Source organism: Saccopteryx leptura, chromosome 1, assembly GCF_036850995.1.
Source record: "Saccopteryx leptura isolate mSacLep1 chromosome 1, mSacLep1_pri_phased_curated, whole genome shotgun sequence".
NCBI lineage: Eukaryota > Metazoa > Chordata > Mammalia > Chiroptera > Emballonuridae > Saccopteryx > Saccopteryx leptura.
In genome coordinates, this window is record NC_089503.1 from 30603985 (window position 1) to 30628181 (window position 24197).

Consider the following 24197-nt stretch of genomic DNA (forward strand, 5'->3'; position numbering starts at 1 on the left):
AATGGGGAGAGACAGTCAGACAGACTCCCGCATGCGCCTGACCGGGATCCACCCGGCACGCCCACCAGGGGGCGACGCTCTGCCCCTCAGGGGCTTCGCTCTGTTGCGACCATAGCCACTCTAGCGCCTGGGGCAGAGGCCAAGGAGCCATCCCCAGCACCCGGGCCATCTCTGCTCCAATGGAGCCTCGGCTGCGGGAGGGGAAGAGAGAGACAGAGAGGAAGGAGAGGGGGAGGGGTGGAGAAGCAGATGGGCGCTTCTCCTGTGTGCCCTGGCCGGGAATCGAACCCGGGACCTCCGCATGCCAGGCCAACACTCTACTACTGAGCCAACCGGCCAGGGCTTCTTTTTTTTTTAATTGTTTTTTTTGTGTGTGTGTGTGTGTATGTGTGTGTGACAGAGACAAAGAAAGAGGAACAGATAGGGACAGACAGGAAGGGAGAGAGATGAGAAGTATCATTTCTTTGTTGCGGCTCCTTAGTTGTTCATTGATTTCTCATATGTGCCTTGACCAGGGGGCTACAGCAGACTGAGTAACCCCTTGTTCAAGCCAGCGACCTTGGGGTCAAGATGAGCTTTGCTCAAACAAGATGAGCCTGTGCTCAAGCTGGCGACCTCGGAGTTTCAAACCTGGGTCCTCTATGTCCCAGTCCAACGCTCTATCCACTGCGCCACCGCCTGGTCAGGCCTATTTCCTTTCTTGAACTCACTTTGGGATTTGTTGTTCTTTTTCTAGTTCCTTTAAGTGTAAACTTAGATTGCTTATTTCAGAGTCTTCTTGTTTCTTGCCTGTAATACTATGAATTTCCCTCTTAGGACTGCCTTCACTGTGTCCTGTAGATTTTGGGTGGTTATGTTCTCATTTTCATTTGATTCAAGGTATCTTTTGATATCTTCTTTGATCTTACTGTTCACACATTCATTGTTTAGTAACATGTTATTTAGCCTCCATGTCTGTTTTGAAATTTTTTTTCTTGTGATTTCTAGTTTCATACCATATGGAGAAGCTTGATGTGATTTCAATCTTCTTAAATTTACTGAGATTTGTTTTGTGTCTTAACATGTGGTCTATCTTAGAAAATGTTCCATATGTACTTGAAAAGAATGTATAGTCTACTGCTTTGAGGTAAAATGCTTTGAAGATATCAATTAAATCCATCTGGTCATGTGTGTCATTTAAAGCTTGCTGTTTCCTTGTTGATTTTGTTTGGCAGATCTATCTATTGATGTCAGTGAGGTGTTACAAACCTCCACTAATGACTATATTGCTGTCAATCTCTCCCTTTATGTCCATCAAGATTTGTTTTATATATTTAGGTTCTTTTATGTTGGATTCATAAGTGTTTAAAAGGGTTTTATCTGGTTGGATTATTCCCTTTATCTTTATGTAGTGACCCTTTTGTCTCTTACTATAGCCTTCGTTTTAAAGTCTGTTTTGTCAGATATAAGTATTGCTACCCAGCTTTTCTTCCTTTTCCATTTGCATGAAATATCTTTCTTCCATCCCTTTAGTTTTAGTCTGTGGGTATCTTCCATTCTGAGGTGGGTCTCTTATAGACAGCATAATATATATGGGTTTCAGGCCATTCAACAAATGTCCCTGGGTATACCCAGTCTGGCTGCTGCCCTCTGGGTGCTTGCACACTACTGCAGTAGGGTGGTACTGCAGTTTATCAGGCCCAAATATATCAAGATTTGGCTGTGTGAAGGGAGGCTCTGCACCAGTCAGGTGTGCGAGGGGAAAATGGCCCCCAAATCTAGAGCCACACAATTCAGTATGTCCAGGATTCTGACAGGAGCCTGATCTCAGCAGGGAGGGGCTCCCAGGATTTGGGAGGATGAGGATGAGGATAGTAGATATCCCATGAGAGGGAGATGCCATTTGGACTTCCGGGAAAGTGGAGAGAGCAGCTCCCTCGCCATAGCTACAAAACTCAATTATCGCAGATTTTGCCCAGACACTGGCAGGGCAGAGCCACCAGGCATCAGGAGCGTGCGGCTGCTAGGAGCCTGGGGGGGTTGGGCTAGTCTATCTCCCATGAGGGGGAGGCACCAGTCAGGTTTATGAGGAAGTGGGAAGAATGGTCCCTACTTTCAAGTCATACCACTCAGTTACTGACACTCCCTTAGTCTGCTCAGACCTCTACACCCCCAGCTCGGATAGCGGACTCCTCAGCATTGAGCATGCTCCACAGGGTGGGGCTATTGCATTCCCCCAGGCTGATGCTTTATGGGAGGAGTGCTCCACCCAAGAAAGATGCAACCTATAGTGTGGGAGAGTGAATCAGCACAGAGATCCTGGCGGTTGTCCCTTCAGCTCTCTCCCAGAGCCACAAACCAAGTCTCTCCTCACGGGACTCTAGCCTGTTCCACCCTCCCTGCACTGAAGCCCAGGGTGAGTGGCTGTAAAGAGATTTTTTGTGTTTTCCCTTTAAGAGGTCGCTTGTGTCTCTAGCAGACTCCTGTCTCTCCATGGTGAACAGAATCCCCACTGCTTTTCACAGCCAGATGTTATGTGGGCGCCTATTCCCAGCTCTGGTGCTCTGGGCTGGGAAGCCTGGCTTCAGGTTGAGATCGCACTCTTTGCAGGGGGAACCTGTGCAGCTGAGATATCCCTCTCTAACCTCAGCTGCCACCCACGGGAGGGGGGCAGTCCTTTTCACATCCCCACCCTTCCTACCAATCTTGATGTGGCTTATTATGTAAATTTTTGGTTATAAGACTGTCATGGAGACAATGAACTACTCGGAGACCAGAATGAAATGCTGGGGCTGAGGAGAGGCAACAGCCCTGGTCAGCAGACGGAATGCCTGAGGCCCTGTCTGTCCCCACCTCTCTCAGATATTTATTAGCAAGTACAAGTAACTCAAGGAAGCAGATAGCAGAAGTTTTCAGGGGGGTGAAGTAAAGTAGAAGGAACATACTGACTTCTAATCTTTGTTCTGAGAGCCTAAACATTTTCTGTTACTGATTCTTATCCTGCTGTTTTGCTGTTTCCAGCATGCACTGTTTCCTGTACGGGCCAGAGAGGCCCCTGGGTTCTCCTCCGCTCAGGGCTTTCACACTAGGGAGCTTCATGGTCTCTAACTGTCATCCTAAATGCACATTTTCATAGCATATTCCTACGTAAGACTTCTTTAAGTTAGTCTTCAGTTGGTTATTCAGGTTGCTTGTTCTGTATTTTAGTTGTAATTCCTGTTTGGTCCTGGAAGGAAGTGAGTGTAACCTCCTCCTATTCTGCTGCCATCTTAGATTCCTCCATTTTTTTTCTTTTTAAACAATGCTCTCACCACTGTAGTCATAATTAGAAAATTCATTCACCTCTAGCCCTTAAAGCAACTCACAGGAACCCTGCAGTTAGCTTTGGTAATTTTCTATCAGGCTTGGCACCTGCAAAACAGATAGATTTGTTTTCTTTTGAGTATTACATATTATAAAATTTTTTTGCATTACAATGAAAGATTGTAATAAGTATCTGAAATATAAATCCTATTTCCAGATTCTTCGGTTATCATGACACTACTAAAAACGCAGAGAAAGCATAAACAAATTTAGAAATTTAATTAATAAACAGAGCTTATATTTAAATCTGGGATCTTAGCTACAGGTTAAAAAAAAACAAAACTCAGCCATTGGAAAGAAAATGCTTTGCCTGGCATTTGGTATACGCTATCTTGAGACCAAAGACATTACATGATTCCTAATTCTTTTGAAGTGAATAGATTCAGCTTTTTCTAAGGTATCTAGGAATATTTAAGGTCTGTTCACACCCTGTGCAGTGCTAATATGCTTAACGAAATATGGGACAAGAAAAACTTGCAAATTTATCTACATATAGAGAACAATATATATAGTTAAAGAGATATTCCTGAGAAATATAGTAATAAAACTCAAATAACTTATGTGGTTACTTGAAAAAGAATCTTTAAACCTTTAGAAGTCTAGGCCCTTCTGACCTTGTGTTCTATTGGATTTGTCTGACAACAAGCGGTGAAAGAATTCTGCAGCTCCATTGTCTCAACAGTGGGATCTGAGAAAACACTGGCAGGACTCATCAGAGAGGAGAGGTTTATGAGCCTGCAATTCAAAGAGATTAAAAGGGAAATCTGTGGAGATTCTTTCACACTGAAGAATAACATTAAATAACTATTAGCAGCTTGGTTCAGTAAAGCTTACTAGAACTCTCGCTGTGTCATTCACAACTTTCTAAAAGAGGAAAGGTTTTTTTCAGCTCCATTTGGGAATCAATAAATATTTCTTACTTCTTACAAGACAATAGAATTCCAGTCTTTTCAGAATTCTTCCTAATGATACTAAAATATCTAAAACAACTCTTTGCTGCCTAAATAATTATACTTCTTAATCACAGGAAAAATTTTCAAACTGTAGCTACAATTCAGATAAATATGTATAAATAAATAATTAACAGCAACAAAAAGCTACAGAGAGGATTTTAACTTTATTAATTATGGCAGAGGTATCTAAAAGTCTCATACTACCCAACATTGGTCAAAAGATTGAGTCTACCTGCAGCTCTGTCCCAATTATGCATGTGTAGCAATGTCAACTGCTCAAGTCCCCAGAATGCGCTCACTTAGCAAGTACTGCTCCACTGTATTTCCCTTTACACCATTTGAAATATTTCAAGTTTATTTCAAACTTAAAGATGCCATCTATGTATGTTAAAAGCAAATAGTGTTTTCCTGTAGGTCTTAGTTTGGTGCTGTTTTAAAACCATATAATTTAATTGTAAACAATCACCTCATTCTTAAAGATCATTTCACTGACATAATTAAATTTTTCATATTGGAAATGACTAGAAGGAAATCAGTTTTCTTGTCCTTAACCAGTGGTCCCCAACCCCCGGGCCACGGACCGGTACTGGTCTGTGGGCCATTTGGTACCAGTCCGTAAAGAAAGAATAAATAACATATTATTTCCGTTTTATTTATATTTAAGTCTGAACAATGTTTTATTTTTAAAAAATGACCAGATTCCCTCTGTTACATCCGTCTAAGACTCACTCTTGACGCTTGTCTCGTAAGTTCGACAAATATTTAAAAATACCACAGTTTTTAAGCCGGTCGCATAATTTTATTTTGTGCATTTTATCTGTCCCACCCTAAAGGCTGGTCCATGAAAATATTTTCTGACATTAAACCGGTCCGTGGCCCAAAAAAGGTTGGGGACCACTGCCCTTAACAATTTATGTTCTTAGAACAGACTCTACTTTGATAAAGAGATTTAGAATCAGCCATCATTTAACTTAAAACCTGCTCATTGAATCATAAAGCTCTGGAATCCTTTCCCAGATAGAATTAGTCACAATTGCAAGGCTTTTAATATTAAAGGAAACTTACAAATTTGGAGTATTATGGAGTTGAAGAATTGCAGAGCTTTTACAAACTAAGCCTAAAGCCAGTGCTCACGAAAGGTGCCAGATAACTACAGAACAGGTAAAGCAGAAGAGGATGGGGCCTGGCCCCTCATTCTGACCCTCTAATATGCCTCCTTCCTGACTATTTGGAACTAAAAATAGTAGGTGGTACATACTATTCAAACGTGGCAGCCCAGCACAATGATTAAGTCACAGAATGGCTATGAATTCCCCCTCTATCAATTAGTAGCTATGTAACCTTAGTCAAATTAGTTAACCCCTCTGAGCCTTAGACCCTTTCTCTGGGAAATATTATTTCTTCCTTACAAGGTTGTTAAACAATGACTAAAAAACAATTCCCATAGTTCTAGAGCTCAAAAAATGGCAGCTGTTTTAACTCTTATTATTTCATAATGTTTGTGTTGACCTATCTTTACCAGACCATAACAAAACGACTGAACAGCCATCATTACTGGCAAGGGGGAGGAGCTTCTGTATATGAAAGCTGCAACTGTTGACTTTGCATTTGTTAAGTGTTAATAAGTTTGATGTACTCTGGCACTGTCAGTCCCATTAAATGTGACCCATTATTATCCAAGCCATATCCGTAAAATTATTTAGTCCTGAAGCATGAAAAAACTGAAAAGATGGGACCACAGGAAAAAATTCAAAATAATTACAGTATTTGTGAATGAATTTCAAAGGTTAGAAGTCATGATGGATTACAACATCAGAGAAGCCTTTTTTGGCAGAGTGGGGAAGGATATGGGAACATTTGCCTTGGAACTTGAATCAAGAATGCTGTAAAGAATCAGAATGGCAGGGTGTTCTGAGTAATGATGAACAGCATAAGCAGATGTGCTTGGGAGCCCCCAAATTGCCCAGAGGAGAAGATTCACATTAGGTTTGTGGTTGGTGATAAGAAAAAGTAATTAGGGACAAGTTTAAAATCTTCTGTCCCATTTAAATTCCAGGTGAACAGGTAAATGTTACTGTATTTCCCCACGTATAAGACGCACCTTTTTCTGAAAAAATTTGGGGTCTAAAAACTGGGCGTGTCTTATACAGTGATTGTAGATTTTTTTACTTGCATTTCCCACTTTTTTGCGCTTGTTTTTGTGCTCATTGTATGTAGATATATGAAGAAAGTGATTTGTCATCAGACACAGATGAGGGCAAGCTAATGGATGGGAGTTTTGACAGAGATGAGGAGTTGTATGAATTTTATGATGAGTAAAACTTGAGTTCAATAACTTTATGTAATACATTATTTTTCAAATATTAAGGGTCGTCTTATACACGGGGGGGCGTCTTATACATGGGAAAATATGGTATGTTGGTGGAAGGCGGAGTTATACAAGTTCTTAGAAGAGTAAGAATAAAGAAATCTAGATCAATCAAAATGTAAGACTTTGGGAGAAGGCCAATAGCAGCTATGGAAATAATCGGGATGTGTGTTATAATCTGGATATGAACCTGTGGTAGCTGTGAGAATAATATCACTCAGAATAAAATTAAAAAATAAATATTAATGCTCATTTCCAATTCACTGGCAGTATAGTGAGTGAAGCAAAAGTAATCAGAATGTAATATGAGCCAGTTTCAAGCCTGGGAAAAAAACAAGCAATGAGAAAGGTGACCCAGTCTTGACTTTGGACCCAATGAATTCAATTGGGTCAAGTACCCAAGTAGAAATTGGGAGGGAGGTTAAAGTTAGAGACACAAATGTCCTAAAATCCTACATTTTTTCTGTTATTAAGCCAGAACCCCCAATTCTGTCCAAGTATACCAGAATTATGACTATAATCTTGCCCATAGTTTCCCTAAAGAATTATTTGAAACTAGCCAAATTTGGCTCAAAATCATTGAGAAATGATCTTAAAATGTTTTCTTTGCAAAAACAGTTATTGCATTTAAGTAAAAGTAATAAATAATATGAGCAGTCACCTTTCTGTGACAAAAAAAATGGAGCAGGAGGACCCACACAGAAAGTTTTATCTGTACTCTCTTCTCCCTCTAAAGAAAGTGCCAATTTCTAACTGTCTTGACGGATTTTCTGCATCATTTCACATACTTACTTTTCCCAGAAACAGCCACACACACACACAAAAAAACATGCCCCCTGATGCTTATCTTCAAGTTTTACCTCAAGCACATTTTTATAGTCAACTTTCAAATTCCTAAAATCAAATGGAAATACAGATATGACCATAAATGGAAACCGTGATCTAACTACAAGTATTTTGTGAGGGTCAGGTTTAACACATAATTTACACAAATATCATTCCTAACGGTTAACCCAAATTAATTTTTTTTTACAGAGACAGAGAGAGTCAGAGATAGGGATAGATAGGAACAGACAGACAGGAATGGAGAGATGAGAAGCATCAATCATTAGTTTTTTGTTGCGTATTGCGACACCTTAGTTGTTCATTGATTGCTTTCTCATATGTGCCTTAACCGTGGGCCTTCAGCAGACTGAGTAATCCCTTGCTTGAGCCACTGACTTTTGGTCCAAGCTGGTGAACTTTTGCTCAAACCAGATGAACCTGTACTCAAGCTGGTGACCTCGGGGTCTCGAACCTGGGTCCTCGGCATCCCAGTCCGACGCTCTATCCACTGCGCCACCGCCCGGTCAGGCAACCCCAAATTAATTTTATCTACATTTAAAAGTATTATTTCCCTTCTTATGGAATTAGTCTTTAGCATTAATTTACTTTTCAGAAAGGATTCTTATTTTGAGCTTAGGAAATTATGTATTGATTCAGTTATCTGACATAAATGATGCTGGGGTTTTAAGATATGTTCTTCATTTGGTGCAAGATTTACCTGCTTACCTACCATTCTCAAATACTTATCCCACTAAAGAAATGAAGTGAATTGTATAATACAACACCAGAAATGACCTTTCAAATCTTGCTAAGGAGAAAGTAGTGATTAGCTCTGCGTAAAGATACACTACACAATGTTTAGCCAAACCTCCTTCTGAGCCAGGCTGTTTTTGGTACTGAAGTACTTGGCCAATTGTATAGAGCAGGGGTAGTCAACCTTTTTATACCTACCAGCCACTTTTGTACATTAGTAGTAAAATTTTCTAACTGCCCACTGGTTCCACAGTAATGGTGATTTATAAAGTAGAAAAGTGCCCTGGCCGGTTGGCTCAGTGGTAGAGCGTCGGCCTGGCATGCAGGAGTCCCGGGTTTGATTCCCGGCCAGGGCACACAGGAGAAGTGCCCATCTGCTTCTCCACCCTTCCCCCTCTCCTTCCTCTCTGTATCTCTCTTCCCCTCCTGCAGCCAAGGCTCCACTGGAGCAAAAAGTTGGCCCGAGTGCTGAGGATGGCTCCATGGCCTTTGCCTCAGGCACTAGAATGGCTCTGGTTGCAACAAAGCAATGCCCCAGATGGGCACAGCATCGCCCCCTGGTGGGCATGCCGGGTGGATCCTGGTCAGGTGCATGTGGGAGTCTGTCTGACTGCCTCCCCGTTTCCAACTTCAGAAAAATACATAAAAAAAAAAAAGTAGTGAAGTAACTTTACTTTATAAAATTTATAAAGCAGAGTTACAGCAAGTTAAAGTATATAATAATAATTACTTACCAAGTACTTTATGTCATATTTTCACTAAGTTTGGCAGAATAAATCTTTATAAAACAACTTACTGTAGTTAAATCTATCTTTTTATTTATACTTTGGTTGCTCTGCTACCACCCACCATGAAAGCTGGAACACCCACTAGTGGGCGGTAGGGACCAGGTTGACTACCACTGGCATAAGAGGGAAAGCTCCACATTACCAAAATAATTCACTAATAGAGAAGCAAGATACATCTTAATACAAAATAATATGCCTCCAAGGATTCCAAACACAATCTCCTTAGTTGTATAAAACAATATTTGATTTGACTGACTTCATGTGAAGGTCTTCCCCTCTTCGGGTCACAGAGAAGTAACCTAACTCATAAGCTCTGTCACTCTATAGAGCCACTGAGACGTCAAGAGATCTGTGTATCTGTCACATTATAAAGCAATTGAATCATGATCCCTATTATTAATATTTTCCCATGATATACTTCTGATGTGTTTTAACATACTTACTATATGAGAAAATTCTCCATAAGACTTATAAAGACACCAAAATCTATTCAACAGATACTCATGTGAACATTTTATAAATCTTGGATTTTCCAAAAGTGTTATTCTGGTTGTCTAAAATGCAAAGCCTAATCTTGAATAACTACATGCCTTTCAAGGGGAGATGGGAAGCAGCCTTTGGAACCATCCTTAGAAACAATAAGGTAAATATGCCAGCTGGAACTAATTGATTAAATTCACTAGTTAACATTGCTTTCAAAATGTATAATATCTGGGAACTGAATATTACTCACCCTTTTCAGATTTGCTATTCTTCAGCTTGGTCAACATTGCCTAAAATGTCAAGTAGGAATATAGAGTGAAAATGAAGGAGAAAAATTATATATACTTTATTTTAGGTTATCTGCCCTGATCTTTTTCTTTATTAGAACTCATTTGATAATTTCTTTTGAGAAGCAAAAAATATGGCTGTCAAGGGCTCCTTTAAATGATCTTTTAGAGGAACAAATGCTTGTGGGCAATACTGACGAGGCTTTCCTTACAGCAGAGCACCGTGAGCTGTGAAATACAAGAGCGCATTCAACACCAGCCTATAAAACATCTCCTGCCTCCTTGCCAAGTATTACCAAGTGCAAATTTATTTCATAATCCCAAAGTGCAAATTTATTTTATACTCCCAGTTAATGGAGGGCAGGAAACAAACATATTAAAAGCACACCCTAAGAAAAGAAAGTTCCACAATGAACTAACACAACATGCAAAAAGAGTTCTGTCTAACAACGTTACTTCCACATCCCCAGGGGGTGACCCAGAAAAAAAGGGGGCTTTGACCTGGTTATAACAAATTCTCTCTCTCTTGGTAACCTATCCTGGTCTTTAACAAATTATCACTCTGAAAGGTTTTCCTCCTATCAAATATAAATCCTCACTCTTAGAAGTTCAAGTTCATTTCCTTCTTTTGAGGAGCCACTTCTTGATAATGGGTCAGAAAGGGAAAATTAATGTCAAAAGAAATGTCAATGTTAAACTACGTTTATTATCACATTTTTAAAATAGCTCTAGTATGAAACTTAAAAACAGCAAGTTATACTTGGGTAAGAGCCTGCTATTCCTTATCTAAATAGCAAGCCAATCTCAATTTAACTGAAACAAAGCATTCTCACTTTTAGAGCCTCTGGTAACAAAGAAAATATTTAGTTTAGATCTGAGGTATTTCTAGTGTTTAGAATAGCTTGATTCAACCTGCCTGACAATGTGCAAAGCAGACTGACATTATATAAATTCCGAGCAGAAGATCTGCCTATTTATCTGAATCATGAATCATGCCCACCTCTCCCTATATTTGGTTCGTGTAAATTTTTTTGTGACCTTCTCAATGACCTCATCCCTGTCAATACAGTAGGCCACAGCTGCTCCCATTAAAAACTTAAAACCTCTTGGGGGGCTGGCTCACTGGACAGAGCATAAGCCTGATGTATGGACGTCCGTGTTCAATTCCCTGTCAGGACACCCAAGAGAAGTGACCATTTGCTTCTCTCCCGCGCTTCTCCCCTCTTTCCCTTCTGCAGCCAGTGGCTTGACTGGTTCGAGTGTTGCCCCAGGCACTGAGGATAGCTGGGCTGGTCCAAGCACATCAGCCTCAGGTACTAAAAATAGTTTAGTTGACTTGAGCAATCAGCCCCAGACTGGGGTAGCCTGTGGATCTTGGTCAGAGCACATGCAGTAATCTGTGTCACTATCTCCTCTCCTCTCACTTAAAAAAAACAACTTCAAGCCAAGGACTCAAAGCTCAAACAAAATCCACATTTCCAAGGACTTCTCAAAAGCAAAGAGAAAGGCTTGAAGATGTCATTTGTTCTTCCAACATCTCTTTAAACCTTCCTTCACTCAATTCCATTACTCATTTTAAATTGTTTCCTATTTCTCTCCATGTCTGGTCTACCCCACCCTATACCACTGCTAGAAAGAATTTATTTTTATTCTTGATCTCTATCTTTTTTCTCCTAAGATAGCAGGCATCTAGTTAGTTTCACAATAGGTTCTTAATAGAATGAATATAAACTGTGGAGGGGCAAAAACGCAGAGCCACTGTGCCAGGACACACCCTCAAATCCTTAAGGTAGAGGTTTGTGGGTTATTCTCTTCGGCAAGTCAGCACCCCACAGAATCAAGACTGCTCAACCACGAGGGAGTGACCACCTCCAGTGCGCTGTGGTCACTTGAGGAACAAAAATAACTTCTCAAACCCAACCCGAACCCAACCCGTGCATGTGTATTAGCTTTAATACTTTCATAGTAATTGTATCATGTGAGCAGTGGTTAAAAAGATGTATACACTCTTTTGTCAGAAGTGTTACTAGCAGTGATACTCTTGGGTTCCTGGCCACCCAGTATCTTCTATTCCTGGGCCCAAGTCCCTTTGCTGTCTCAGAAGCACAAACACACTCACAAAAAGACCACACTTGACAGCTGCTCGTGTATGCACCCAACAGAAGCAGCACGAAATAGCCAAGCCATATCTGAAAATCCCAATTCATTGCAAAGATACACTCAGGCATTTCTTAACACTAAAAAAAAAAAATAAGCTTAAAAAAAAGTAGGAAGGCCTTAGAGCTGATTAGTGTTAGGAAAATCACTATTAAAAACAAACACACAAGCCTGACCTGTGGTGGCGCAGTGGATAAAGCGTCGACCTGGAAATGCTGAGGTTGCCGGTTTGAAACCCTGGGCTTGCCTGGTCAAGGCACATATGGGAGTTGATGCTTCCAGCTCCTCCCCCCTGTCTCTCTTTCCTCTCTCTCTCTGTCTCTCTCTCTCTCCTCTCTAAAATGAATAAATAAAAATAAAAAATAAAAAATAAAAAAATTAAAAAACAAACACCTCAGTACACAAAGAACAGCTCATGGAGCCTTTACATACAAAGGTACCACACACTGTAAGAAATACTCAATTTTTTTGGTACGACTCCCTCTGAAAATATTATAAATATGGATATTCTTTATATCCTATAATGATGTTTTAGAAACACAGCCTTGATTTTCAGATCAAATTTTCATAACCATAGTCATCTGAGTCTCAGAATCATTTTGTTTGGTTGGATGGTGTGCCAGTGGAGGGCATGGGAGGGGATTCAGTAATCAAGTAGGGCGACAGAGAGCTTTTATCAACACGTCCGAGTCAATGCTGCGCCTGGTGCACTACTGCCGAGTGCAATTGAGTGTTTTCTGCACAGGCTGTGACTGATTATTGACTCCCCCATTACATGGAGGGTGCATATTGAAGGTTCCGAGAAGGCTGAGGGCTCCTGTCCCAAGGCCAGTGCTGAAAGACAGCCTATCACTCTGCGTAACCACAGTCCATGTGTGACAAACCTGACCTACATTTCTCCCTTTCTTTCTCACAAGAGCTTGTCGCCGTTTTAAGAAGCTATTTTCTAAAAATGCATACAAGAAATGACTTTTAAAACTGCTTGGGAAATGTTCGTTTCTAAAGTATCATTTATAGCAATCTTATAAGAAATAGTTTAGCTAAGAGCTCATCAGGAAACCTCGCCTAACAGCAGAGTGCTTTATGTTACCTTCCACAGTGGCTTCCTTTAGCCTGTCATTTATACAGTATACAGTCTGAAAAGTACTATAATTAAAATTTTAATCAGTACATAATTCAATTTAATAAAAATAAGTTTTTAAATATATAAAACATATTAACTAGGAATGTATAATTACACATTCTTCATTAGTTATAAAAAGTCGCTTTCACAGCTTCACAAGAAGCCACATCTTAGTGGTTTTGTTAATTTCTCAACGGCCACGCAATAGTCACTGCCAAGAACAGGGCGTAATTAAAAGCAATACTGGGGGAGGAGGGAGGCAGTAACGGCGGTGCCAATGCTGGGGGACGCTCCCAGGAGCCGCTGCAGGCTGTGCGCAGACAAGTGCCCACGTGCAGGGGCTCCTCTCCGCGAGGACCTACCGTGCCGCTGCAGGTCATACTCTCTTTTTGTCTCTTCGTTCCCTAGAATTTTCCATGCCTGGTCAATCTCGACGAACTTGCGTATACATTCCTCCACCGTTCCTGCGGGCACATCTGCACTTTGTTTGTCTGGATGATACTGCCAATTAAAAATAAGGAGGATGGTGAACAGAGAGGGTTAAGTAGGGGTAGGTTTCAAAGACTTGTAAATCTAAGCTTCTGTCACGAGAGAAGGTAAGGAGAAGACAAACTAAGATGCCAAGGCAACGAGACAGCAGTGTTGGGCACAGGAGACAACTTGCCAGGGTAATTAGACCACTGGAGTAGCTATAAATCCACCAGTGACATGATCTGTCACAACGTGCAAAGACAGCATTTTCTGGATAATTTGCTGATGGATGGAATCACTGGTCTCATGGACAATTTACCTAGAGAGGATGACTAACACAAACAGAAATAGGTCCATGCAGACGAGCAGGACATGACAAAGAACACAAACTAGGCGGAGAATGAAGCTCCCTTATATAACACGCCTGGCTACAGACACCATCCCCAATGGAGTCCTAGCTTTGTCTTATGAAATTAGGTTACACAATCATACTTCAAAATATAACCCTTTCACCTTCTAGTTCAGGCCTGAAGATTTTAGTCATAAATCCTCATACCTAAGTTTTTTTACTGAAAAATGGTTATTCTAGGGCAGGTTTATAAAAAAGAATTTTAAAAAACATCTGAATATGAATTCATTAGTAAATCTTTCTTACATGTATTTCATAAGACAGTTTTACTAATATTTTCCATATACAGTAATTTTAGACTGTTTGGTCAAAACCAGAAAGTTTTAAATCAATTTAATTCTGAAATGATAATGTAAATGTATCTCACTGGATACCTCCCTTATATTATCCTGTTTTTCCTTTTTTACTGTGTTTTCCGTGGTTCTCCCTTCTCTTTTCACCTATCACTTCTGAAAGAATAAATAACATCATTTGCTTTTCGGCAGTCTCTCAACAAATAAGTAAGGAAAGATTATCTAAATCTAGAGACATTTTACTTAATAATCTGGGAATAACAGTAGCAGATACTGAGAAATGTAATTTTTCACTTTCAAGTAAGTAAGGAACTACTGGATAGGATTCCTCCAGAATTTTCAACCTGCTGTTACTCTAAATGTTTTATCAAATATAGTATTACAGAATAAAATTTAATTTAAAGAATTATCTTAGGAATTTCCTTTGAACTAACAGAAGATTTCTCCCTTTAGTTCTCTCTTAAAAATGTTTTTATAATAACACAGGCATTTGCACATAATCACATTTCATGACACTAATGTGGTTAGTTTGTATACTCAACAATTAATGATAAAATTTACAGACTGCTTTACAGACATTGAAAGAACATGAAAAATGTACAAGTACCATGTCATTTATTATTCAAATTGCCAAAGCCACTCAAGGAGTTGTGGTAAGTAACATGAAGTCAGATGACTTCAATTCTCAATGCAGAATTCAGAAAGTATGTAAGTTTTTGTTCATAATGTTGACTATTGGCTTTGACAGTGAATTTGTCTTCATGTTAAACTTCTTCACACTGCTAATGTTCTCAACTAGCAGAGCAAAAGCAGCTGTGATCTTCGGTTGCACAGAAGAACTAATGGACATCACGTATGTTGGGGGGAAGATTATAGGACAGAGGATTGGGCTCCCATTTTCCCTTTGGCATATTATTCTCTTCCTAAGCCAAATCTATCAGTTGTCCACATTTAAATATTTAAGCTAATTATGTAATATAGTGACAGAAGAAAAAGAAACTACAATTTTATTGTTTAATCATTTTTTGGCCATGACTTATCAAATGATGCTCATAAAAGTTATTCCCATACTGAGATTTAGGCAATCCCTAAAGCTAGGATATTTAAGTATATAATATCCCAAAGCCAAAAGAGAGCTGACTACATTAAAGTCCTCTAGTTGACCCATTCCTCCAGCACTACGGGAAGAAGATTTGTGTAGCACGCTTGGTATGATTCAACGTTATTACATGCAACATGCTCCAATATGCCACTAGTATACATTAAGATACACTTACATGTGAAAACTCAATGTCAGTATGTCACAAGCATTGAGTTAGGCCTCAGATAAATCATTCTAAACTAGTATCTATGATATATAGTACAGACTAAAAGGCCACTATAGAAGGTCTACTTGATACAATGAATAGAACAGATTTTATCTGATCATGCACCGACCTGACCAAGCAAACCCTACAAAATCCAGGCTGCCCCAAACTAACAGCTAGCGTTACATTGTATTAAGTCATAGATCAATTCCATGAGTGTCAAAGTATAATTTAATCAAGCTCTTGGTCCTATTTGGTGTTTTGCTGACTACTATTTGAATTAAGTAACTCACCACCTGAGGCATTTAGGTTTATCTTGCTGTGTTATTAAAAAAATATACATTTTATTTTATAATACAGGGTTCAATTAAAAATGATAGAGCCAGAAAATAAATGTCATTTGGAGTGCTAAGAGCCTTAGTTTACTCTGTTCTGACAGCAAGTTCTGGAACAAAATAGAGGTCTGAAAAACAAACAAGAAGACATTCTGTGGTGGGCTGATAATGGCCCCCAAAATATTAAGTCCTAATTCCTGGTACCTGCAAATTTTCTCTTATTTATGAAAAAAGGTCTTTGCAGATATGATTAAGTTAAATGTCTTGAAATAAAATAATTATCCAGGTGGGATAACACAAAGTATTCTTATACGAAAGAGGCAGAGAGGATGTAGCACACAGAGGAGAAGGTGATCTGAAGACTGTGCACAGAGAGACATGAAATACTGTCCTTAACAACACGACTAGAGTGATGAGGCCACAAGTCAAGGAATGCTGGCAGCCACCAGGACCTGGAAGAGACAAGAAATGGACTCTCCTACTAGAGCTTCTAGAGGTAGTGCAGCCCAGCCAACACCTTGACTTCAGCCCGGTTATACTGATTTTGAACTTCTAGCCTCCAGAATTGTGAAAGAATAAATTTCTGTTTCTTTAAGTCACTGAGATTGTGGTATTTTGGCAGACAAAAGAAATTATCTTATTTTTCGCTTCATAAGACGTACTCCCCCCCTCATAAGTGAAGGGGAAAATACAATGCCTGTGCGTCTTATGGAGCAAAAAATACAATATTTTATTAAATATTTTAACACACCATTTGGTTCAGAATATTTTTTCTTTTTATTTTCCTCCTTAAAACCCTAGGTGTGTCTTATGGTCAGGTGCGTCTTATGGAGTGAAAACTACGGTATACACAGTCTAAAGATGTCTATGGTTTAAAACTGGAATACAAGACACTACAACATTTTAAGATGTTTCATTTACAACGTTTTAAAAATGGTATTATTAAAAGAAAAATGAGATATTTCTTTCAATATTAACACAGAGAAAAGAACAATAAGAATACAGAATATTAATGAAAATGGTAACATGAATTAATGAAAAGCCTGAATTATAGGCTAGTTTATGGAACTTTTATTACTTTCAAGTACATCTGCCAACCTCCCAAAACTTTAAAATGTTTAAAAAAAAGTTAAGTATTACTGGGTAGAAAACTAAACTACATTCAAAATTAAAAATATAAATACACAATACTAAAAATACTGAGGGTCTCTTTGTGATTCTTTATTACAATGGCACAAAAGCGTCTATCCCCAAAGTTTTAGCAAACTGCTATTTTACTATTCTCAAATGACTGCACTCACAATTTTATAATCTATGCAACTTCCTCACACTGGGGAGTTTTTTAATTATATAGACGTACGTTCTTTAAATCCCCATGCCATTTATTGAAGATAAGAAAAAAAAAGATTAAGACACTTTCTTGATACAAAAAATATAGAATGTCTCATGATACTACAAAAGATATTCAGAAAATGATGTGATATTTCATCATTATTGGTATGCTCCCTATTTTCTAACTACCTAACTGATAACTAATGCTTTAATTATGGAATCAATTCTGACTAGCTGAGATTTTTTTATGGCAAAGGGTTGTCCAATATATTAAATTTTATTTTGATTTTAGATTTTCTCCATATAATAAATCCAAGTGATTTCTACAGTGACTATCACAACGTGCCAGTTCAGTGCAACTCAAAATGGAGTCTTCAGATTTGTAGTTATCAGCATTACCTGAGAGCTCATTAAAAGATGGCCCTATCCCAAACCTACAGAGGCGGGCCCCAGATTCTGTGTTTCATCAAACTCTCCAGGCAATTACAATGCATGCTCAAGTCTGAGAAGCACACGGTTACCTCTACAGCTTAAAGCAGGGGTCTCAAACTCAACTCAGCATGTGGGCCGCAGAGCAAGATCACAGCCATTCGATGGGCCGCACTAGGTCTACAAAAGGCAACTGTTACAAAAGGCAACTGTTACACAACACTTTTCTCACGGCAGTTGAAAACAAAAAAAAATCAGTACAACAAGCACAATCGTACATGCAGTTTACTCAGTGTCACAAAACGACCAGAAACTGTAGTTCACATCACAACTGCTGTTAACTAAGCTAATATCTAGCTAGGATGCTAGAGAAATGAGAAATACAAGTAGGCCCCTAGGCTTACTTAATTTTATCCAAAATATTTTGAACTTCGTGGATTAGTCTGCGGGCCACACAAAATTGTTTGGCGGGCCGCATGCGGCCCGCGGGCCGCGAGTTTGAGACCCCTGGCTTAAAGCATAGAATTAGGTACAAATCAGAAAGCTAGTGCTTCATAAAAATTTCCCTTTGCAAGATGCATCCCTCCAAGGATGTACCCCCCCCCCCAAAAAAAAGCTGAGTGACACTCCTCCAAGTCCAAAATTTTTTGATATTTGAAAACTTTTGTTCACCAATCATCAATGCCAACCTCTTTATTTCATTGTTTGCACAAATGCCAGCGTAAACTCAGTAAGGAAGCTAATGAAATCTGAACAATATGCCAGTGGTTTTTTAACCTGTTGGGTTTTTTTAAGAGAAGGGTTATAATTTGTATTGGTCTTCAGCTACTGAACACTACAGTAGTTTCCAGCAACAGGTTTAACACAGAGCCAAGTGCTTTTCCACTAAAAAGGGGGAAAAAATTGAAGTATGCATAAATTGTGAAAAGAACATAATGTGTTGCAAAAATTCTAGCAATTTCTAAAAATTTTTAGTGAAAATTTATATATTCATTAGTTCTAAATGACCCTTCCGATTGGCTCAGCAACATATAAAATTGAAATGAAATGGTATTTCTTTAAAGTAAAGGCATAACACCGTTTTATGGTAAACTGCCCACTACACAATAGGTAAGTATTTCAGCGCAGCTAAACAGAGGTTCAGCTGCTTTCGCGCCCTTCTTACATACCTTTTAAAAAAGAAAATATTCCTTCTTACTAGTAGCTTGCTACTTTTATCTTAAATTGTATCAAAAGTTAGGAAGGTCCCACATTAATCTTTTAATACACATCATACTGTATAATCATACTGTTTTGATTTATTAAATTTGGCTATAATAGGAAGTGACAATTAACTATGAAAAAGACTGGGCACAAAAATTCCCAAATTATTACACTGATATTATTTCATCTACCAATGTGGCCCCTAAGGATAGAGCTCTGGTTTTTCTCTATATATTAATAAATGAGGTTAATACCATTAATAGGATACTAGCTCTCTGTTTCTATGTTCAAACTCTCTTGAATTCTAGGATCGAATTTCAAAATACCTTCTAAAAGCTATTTTATCAGCAATACAGGTTCAATATGTCCAAAATCCAATTTACCATCCAGATTCTAAAATTAGTTCTTCCTCTTGCTGAGATCCTTGTTCTGTTATAATCATCACCATGCTCCACAAATGCTGAATGAATAAATAAAGAGAAAAATGAATACATTTCCTAATAATCCAGGCTACAATATCAGGGTAACCTCCCATTCCCTCATTCCACTAGTCACCAGATTCTGTGGATTCCACCTATATCATATCCTTTCTATTCCCAATGCCAAACCTGGTCCAAACCAAGAGCAGCTCTCACCTGGTTCCAAGCATTCATCTTCTAACAGGTCTCCAGTCCAGCCACCTGTTTCCACGTTCACTTGCTTTAACTTACAACCCTATCATTTTCCAGCTCAAAAATTATCAATATAACTGGTGACCTAATGCATAATAATTTGCAGTCATATTCCAAGGAAAGGGGGCAAAAGAGGAGGAAAAAAAAGAAAGAGGGAGGAGGAAGATGGAGGAAGAAGAGTGGGAGAAGCCAGAGAAAGGGGGCAGCGAAGGAAGGGGAGACTGCAGGAGAAGGGGGAGGGAGAGCAGAAGAGGAACAGGAGAACAGGAAGAGGAAAAGGAAGGGAAGGAACAGTGAGGGGAGAGACTGAAAAACACTGAAGGCGAACAAAGCTGTGCTATATTTACGGTAGGTATTGATCTTTTTCAAATAACTGAGGTAGATTATGGGCTGAACTCACAGAAATGAAGAAATGTAAGGAGTAGAATGAAATGTGTCTGAGTAATCCAAACCATGACATTTTCAAAACCAAGACTGTGAGATTTACTGAGTCTAAAATATAATCCTGCACCAATTCCTTTTGCTAATCACAGGCCTTTGTTGTTGACTACATGCAAGTGTAACACAACCACTGTTCTTTCCTTGTACATAAAATATGAAAAAAATTAGGCTTTAACCAATGGGTTACCTTATATCCAATTTAATTGTGAAGCTAGACTCCTCCCGAACCCCCCGAATCGTCTCAAACATGTCTTTGATGACAGTTAACATGAACCACACAGAGAATTCCAAGGTTGACACCCTGCCTCAGATATCCCCCAATGAAAATTAGCAGCAGTACACAGGCTAACTTCTTAGGGAAGACACGGTTGTTGTATAATTCAAGACTTTAGAAAATGACAGCCAAGTAGCTATCCGTGCTGAATGAGGGTGGTGACGTACACCCACAGATCCTACAGGGTTGCTCTATGGCAGCCCCTCTGAGCTCTGCTCTGCGGCCACCAGGTACTAATTAGGCAGTGTGTTCTGTCAACGCTTCCATGCTCTGCCTTTATTAATTGATCATTCTGCCACATTAATGATACTAGTACATGGGTTTTGGATTCCCACAAGTGCTTTATCCCTGAGATAGTAAAGAAAGAAGACACAAGAAAGAAAATGTCCCCAATTTACTTTACCTATCTCATATTTGAACCAAGACTATTACTGTGTCCTCAAAAAGTTATATACCGGTATTTCTTTTATTTGAAGATTTGCCCTTGTGGACCTAAGCTGTACACATATTCCTTAAATAAAATGGAACTGCCATTGAATAAACTTATCAAGCTATAGAAAACTATGATGGGAATGAAACTTATACTAAAAGCATTGGCATTTTCACTTGTAAGTGTTCAAAAATTAATGGGGGGATTAATTGCATAAGGCTGGAGAGGTGGTGGCAATTTTTCTTAATTCTAACTACCTAATAATGATGAGGGAAGTTAACCTAAAATAAAACTCAATAAACCAGAGAAGTGACCTTAGTACTGACAGGAACTGAGTAAATTAGAAAGCATTTACTAACTGCAGTTAAAAATCAATGAACTTAAGTATATTATTTTTGAGGCCTAATTATAAGCTTCTTAGGTGCTGTGAAAACACGAATCCTCTGCGATAATGTTTGGTTCTGCTTATTGCAAATCACTGTTACTATGAGCAGCCATTAAACAGTTGGCGAGGGGGTGCTGCGAAGACCATGCAGCAGTAATTCTCTTGTGAACCTGAGCACAGTTAAGGTAGGAAAGGGAGAGGTCCACCCTGACGGACATTGCTGTGCTTTGTTGTTTTGTTTCATTTTCTGTAAGATGCCTACTAGCTTAAACAAGATCATGTTACAAAAAGTGAGGTATAAAAGACTACAACTGTGTCCTTTATACTTTGACACCACATCACCATGATGAAAGCTGAAAAATAAAAAACAACACAATTACAAAGTAAGGTCAAGCACAACACACTACTGCCACCTAATGCTTAGGAAAATACTGCCTAAAGTAGAAGTCAACAACTCGGGTATTGTTTTATGCACCAGCTAATAACTGAAATATGATTTTAGAAATGTTGTTTAAATATTTTGAAGGTTTTCTGATTCATACAGAGAAAAAATAACCCAAGTGCAAGACTGGTAGCCCAAAAGTGTTTCTATCCATTGAAAAAAGTCTTATTAACTACCTTATTCTAAGTCATAATGATGAATAAAACAGGGCCCGTCTTGGAGGGGCTCACAGTCCAGAGGGGAGATCAGACATGTAAACACTTAATTATAACACAGAAGGAGGATGAGGTGGTAAGAAAAGATGACAGCATGAAAAAGTTGGTAACTTAGAATAAATTAGGGGAAAATTTCTTAACAAAGGTGACATTTGACTGGGTTTTGAGGGATGACGGTGAGTCAATCTGTGGAGGAACTGTGGAAGGGCAGGAGGGGAAAGGCATTCCAGGCAGTGAGAAATAGCAAATACAAGATGGGAAAGACGGGTACTAGAGCTACGGACGGCAGCGCTGTGAGCTGAGAAAAAGAACAGCTGGGTAGGAAAAATAATAAAAGATGAAGTTGAAAAGCGGGACTGGGTTCAGACTGGGAAAAAAAATTCCTAAGAAACATGGACTTTTCCGTCCACGTTACTTGCATGACACACACATAATCCTATTTTTGTGTCGAAGACAAAGAAAGGCAGTAACGTGAGGTAGGATGGACTGTGTAGGGAGGACAGGCCGGGGGACAAGGACAACTACTGCACCCTCCGGGGGGACCGCGCTCGGGATGCTGAGGATGGGAGGCAGGAGGGTCAGGCAGAGGGTCCGACAGGCAACGTGGGAGCCAGGCACATGCACTTGGGAGTCACTCGTGAAACAGACAGAACCACCAGTGGAATATACGGAAAGCAGTCCTTTCACCGTGTTTGAGTTACGAACTCCTACAAGATTATGAAACAAAGCTGGAAGAAGGGAGGTGCACACGCAATTCTTCAGACAACTGAGAGATGAACAGACCTCCAAAAGCACCCGGTCTCAGATTAAGAGTCTCTGATCTGGTGACAAGTGAAGAAAGAGAAAATCCTGAAGGCCAGTAACATTCATTTCCATCAGATAGAGGAAAGATGCTGGGGGGGGGGGGGGGGAGAGCAGTGAGCAACAAGACAATCAGGAAGCAGGCTCCACAGAAGCCAAGGAGGATAGAGTTTCAAGACAGATGGAAAAACAGTGACAGCAGCAAATGTCACATTAAACCCCCTGAATCTGGCAAGCAGGGGACACTGACCATGTCAGAGGCACTACTTAGAATGGCAGTAGTAAAAGAGTGGATGGTAGTCAAGGATTGTTTGACAAGCCACAGTAACCAGGGCCAAAGAAGAATGGTTTTCAAAGACACTTTACTAGGTGAGTGGGGGTAAGCTAATGAAAAAAGAAAATTCAAGACAGAAAACGAGAGTAGCAGCGACCATGAAATATGAAAAATCAGTTTTTATTCTGGCTTGGTTATGACTAGTTCTGAGACCCCAGAAAAGGTACTCAATTTCCCCACCTGAAAAACAAGAAAGAATGTTTGCTAAACTATAAGCTACTCCTGAAAGGAAGGACCTTTGTCCATCATATTACCACTAGCGACACCCGCAGCACGTGGCACAATGCCGGCACATACAAGACATTATTACATGCTTAGTCAATGAATAAATGATCTGTCTATAAGCCTCAGTGTTTTATAAAAATCAAGTGACAATATGAATGAACATATTTTGATACAATTAAAAAAATTTTTTAAATGGGGTGTGGTAGGAGAGGTGGGCCATAGCAAGGTCTCTAATATAAATCTAGTATAAATACACTTGGTCCTCATTATTCACACATTCTATATTTGCAAACTCACCTGCTTACTAAAATCTATCTGTAACCCCAAGTCACCACTTGTGATGCTCCTGCAGTCATTCACAAACATGCACAGAATGGTCAAAAAAATTCAAGTGACGGCACATGCTTGCTCCCAGCTGAGGTCAAACAAGGCCTTCATGGTTTAGCTCTTATACTATATGTAAAAAAGTGTCCCTTTCACAGTCTATTTAGTGCCACATTTTTCTCATTTTGACCTTTTTGTTGTAATTTTGCTGTTTAAAAATTCCCCGCATATAGCACATTAAGTGAATACTGTTCCTAAGCTTAAAAAGCAGTCTGAGATATGCCTTATAGCGGCAAATACATGTTTTAAATACGTTTCTTCCTTCAGGCATGAGTTACCGTGCTGTTGACCCTGAGTGCAATGTGAATAAATCAACAATAAATATTAAAGTGCCTTTAAACAGAAACACACATAAAATAAAGTTAATTAAAATGTTGTGACCAGAGGCTCAAAGGAACCTAGCCCTCTATTTCCCCTAGGAGCAATGGTTCAGAATTTGCTAATTCAGTGTTTGTGGCAACTTTATAGTACATAACTGCAGCAAATAATAAGAACTGACTTTATTAATCACACACACACATAACAATCAATTTACACCATCCCCTTTACAGAGCTCCATCTGTCCCTTCTCTCCTGCCACACCCAATGACCTGCCCATGCAGATCCTATGCCCCTCTTCCAGCCATGCCCTACCCCCTTCTCTTCGGGGCTCAGCCTCAAGTCAGGGGAAGCTGAGCCTGCAGCTGGGCCTCTGCTTGGGGGTGGGAGAGAAGGGAAGCAGGACAGTGGTGGCTTTC

General features: G+C 39.4%; 1 protein-coding gene across 1 annotated transcript in view; it reads right to left on the reverse strand.

The window, feature by feature from the left end:
• The window catches only part of DNAJC24 (DnaJ heat shock protein family (Hsp40) member C24), a 61501-nt gene that overhangs the window by 10542 nt on the left and 26762 nt on the right, over positions 1 to 24197 (reverse strand). The window contains exon 3 of the mRNA XM_066363922.1: positions 13442 to 13580. Within this exon, the coding sequence (XP_066220019.1) occupies positions 13442 to 13580 (139 nt within the window). The remainder of the gene's footprint in view (positions 1 to 13441; positions 13581 to 24197) is intronic.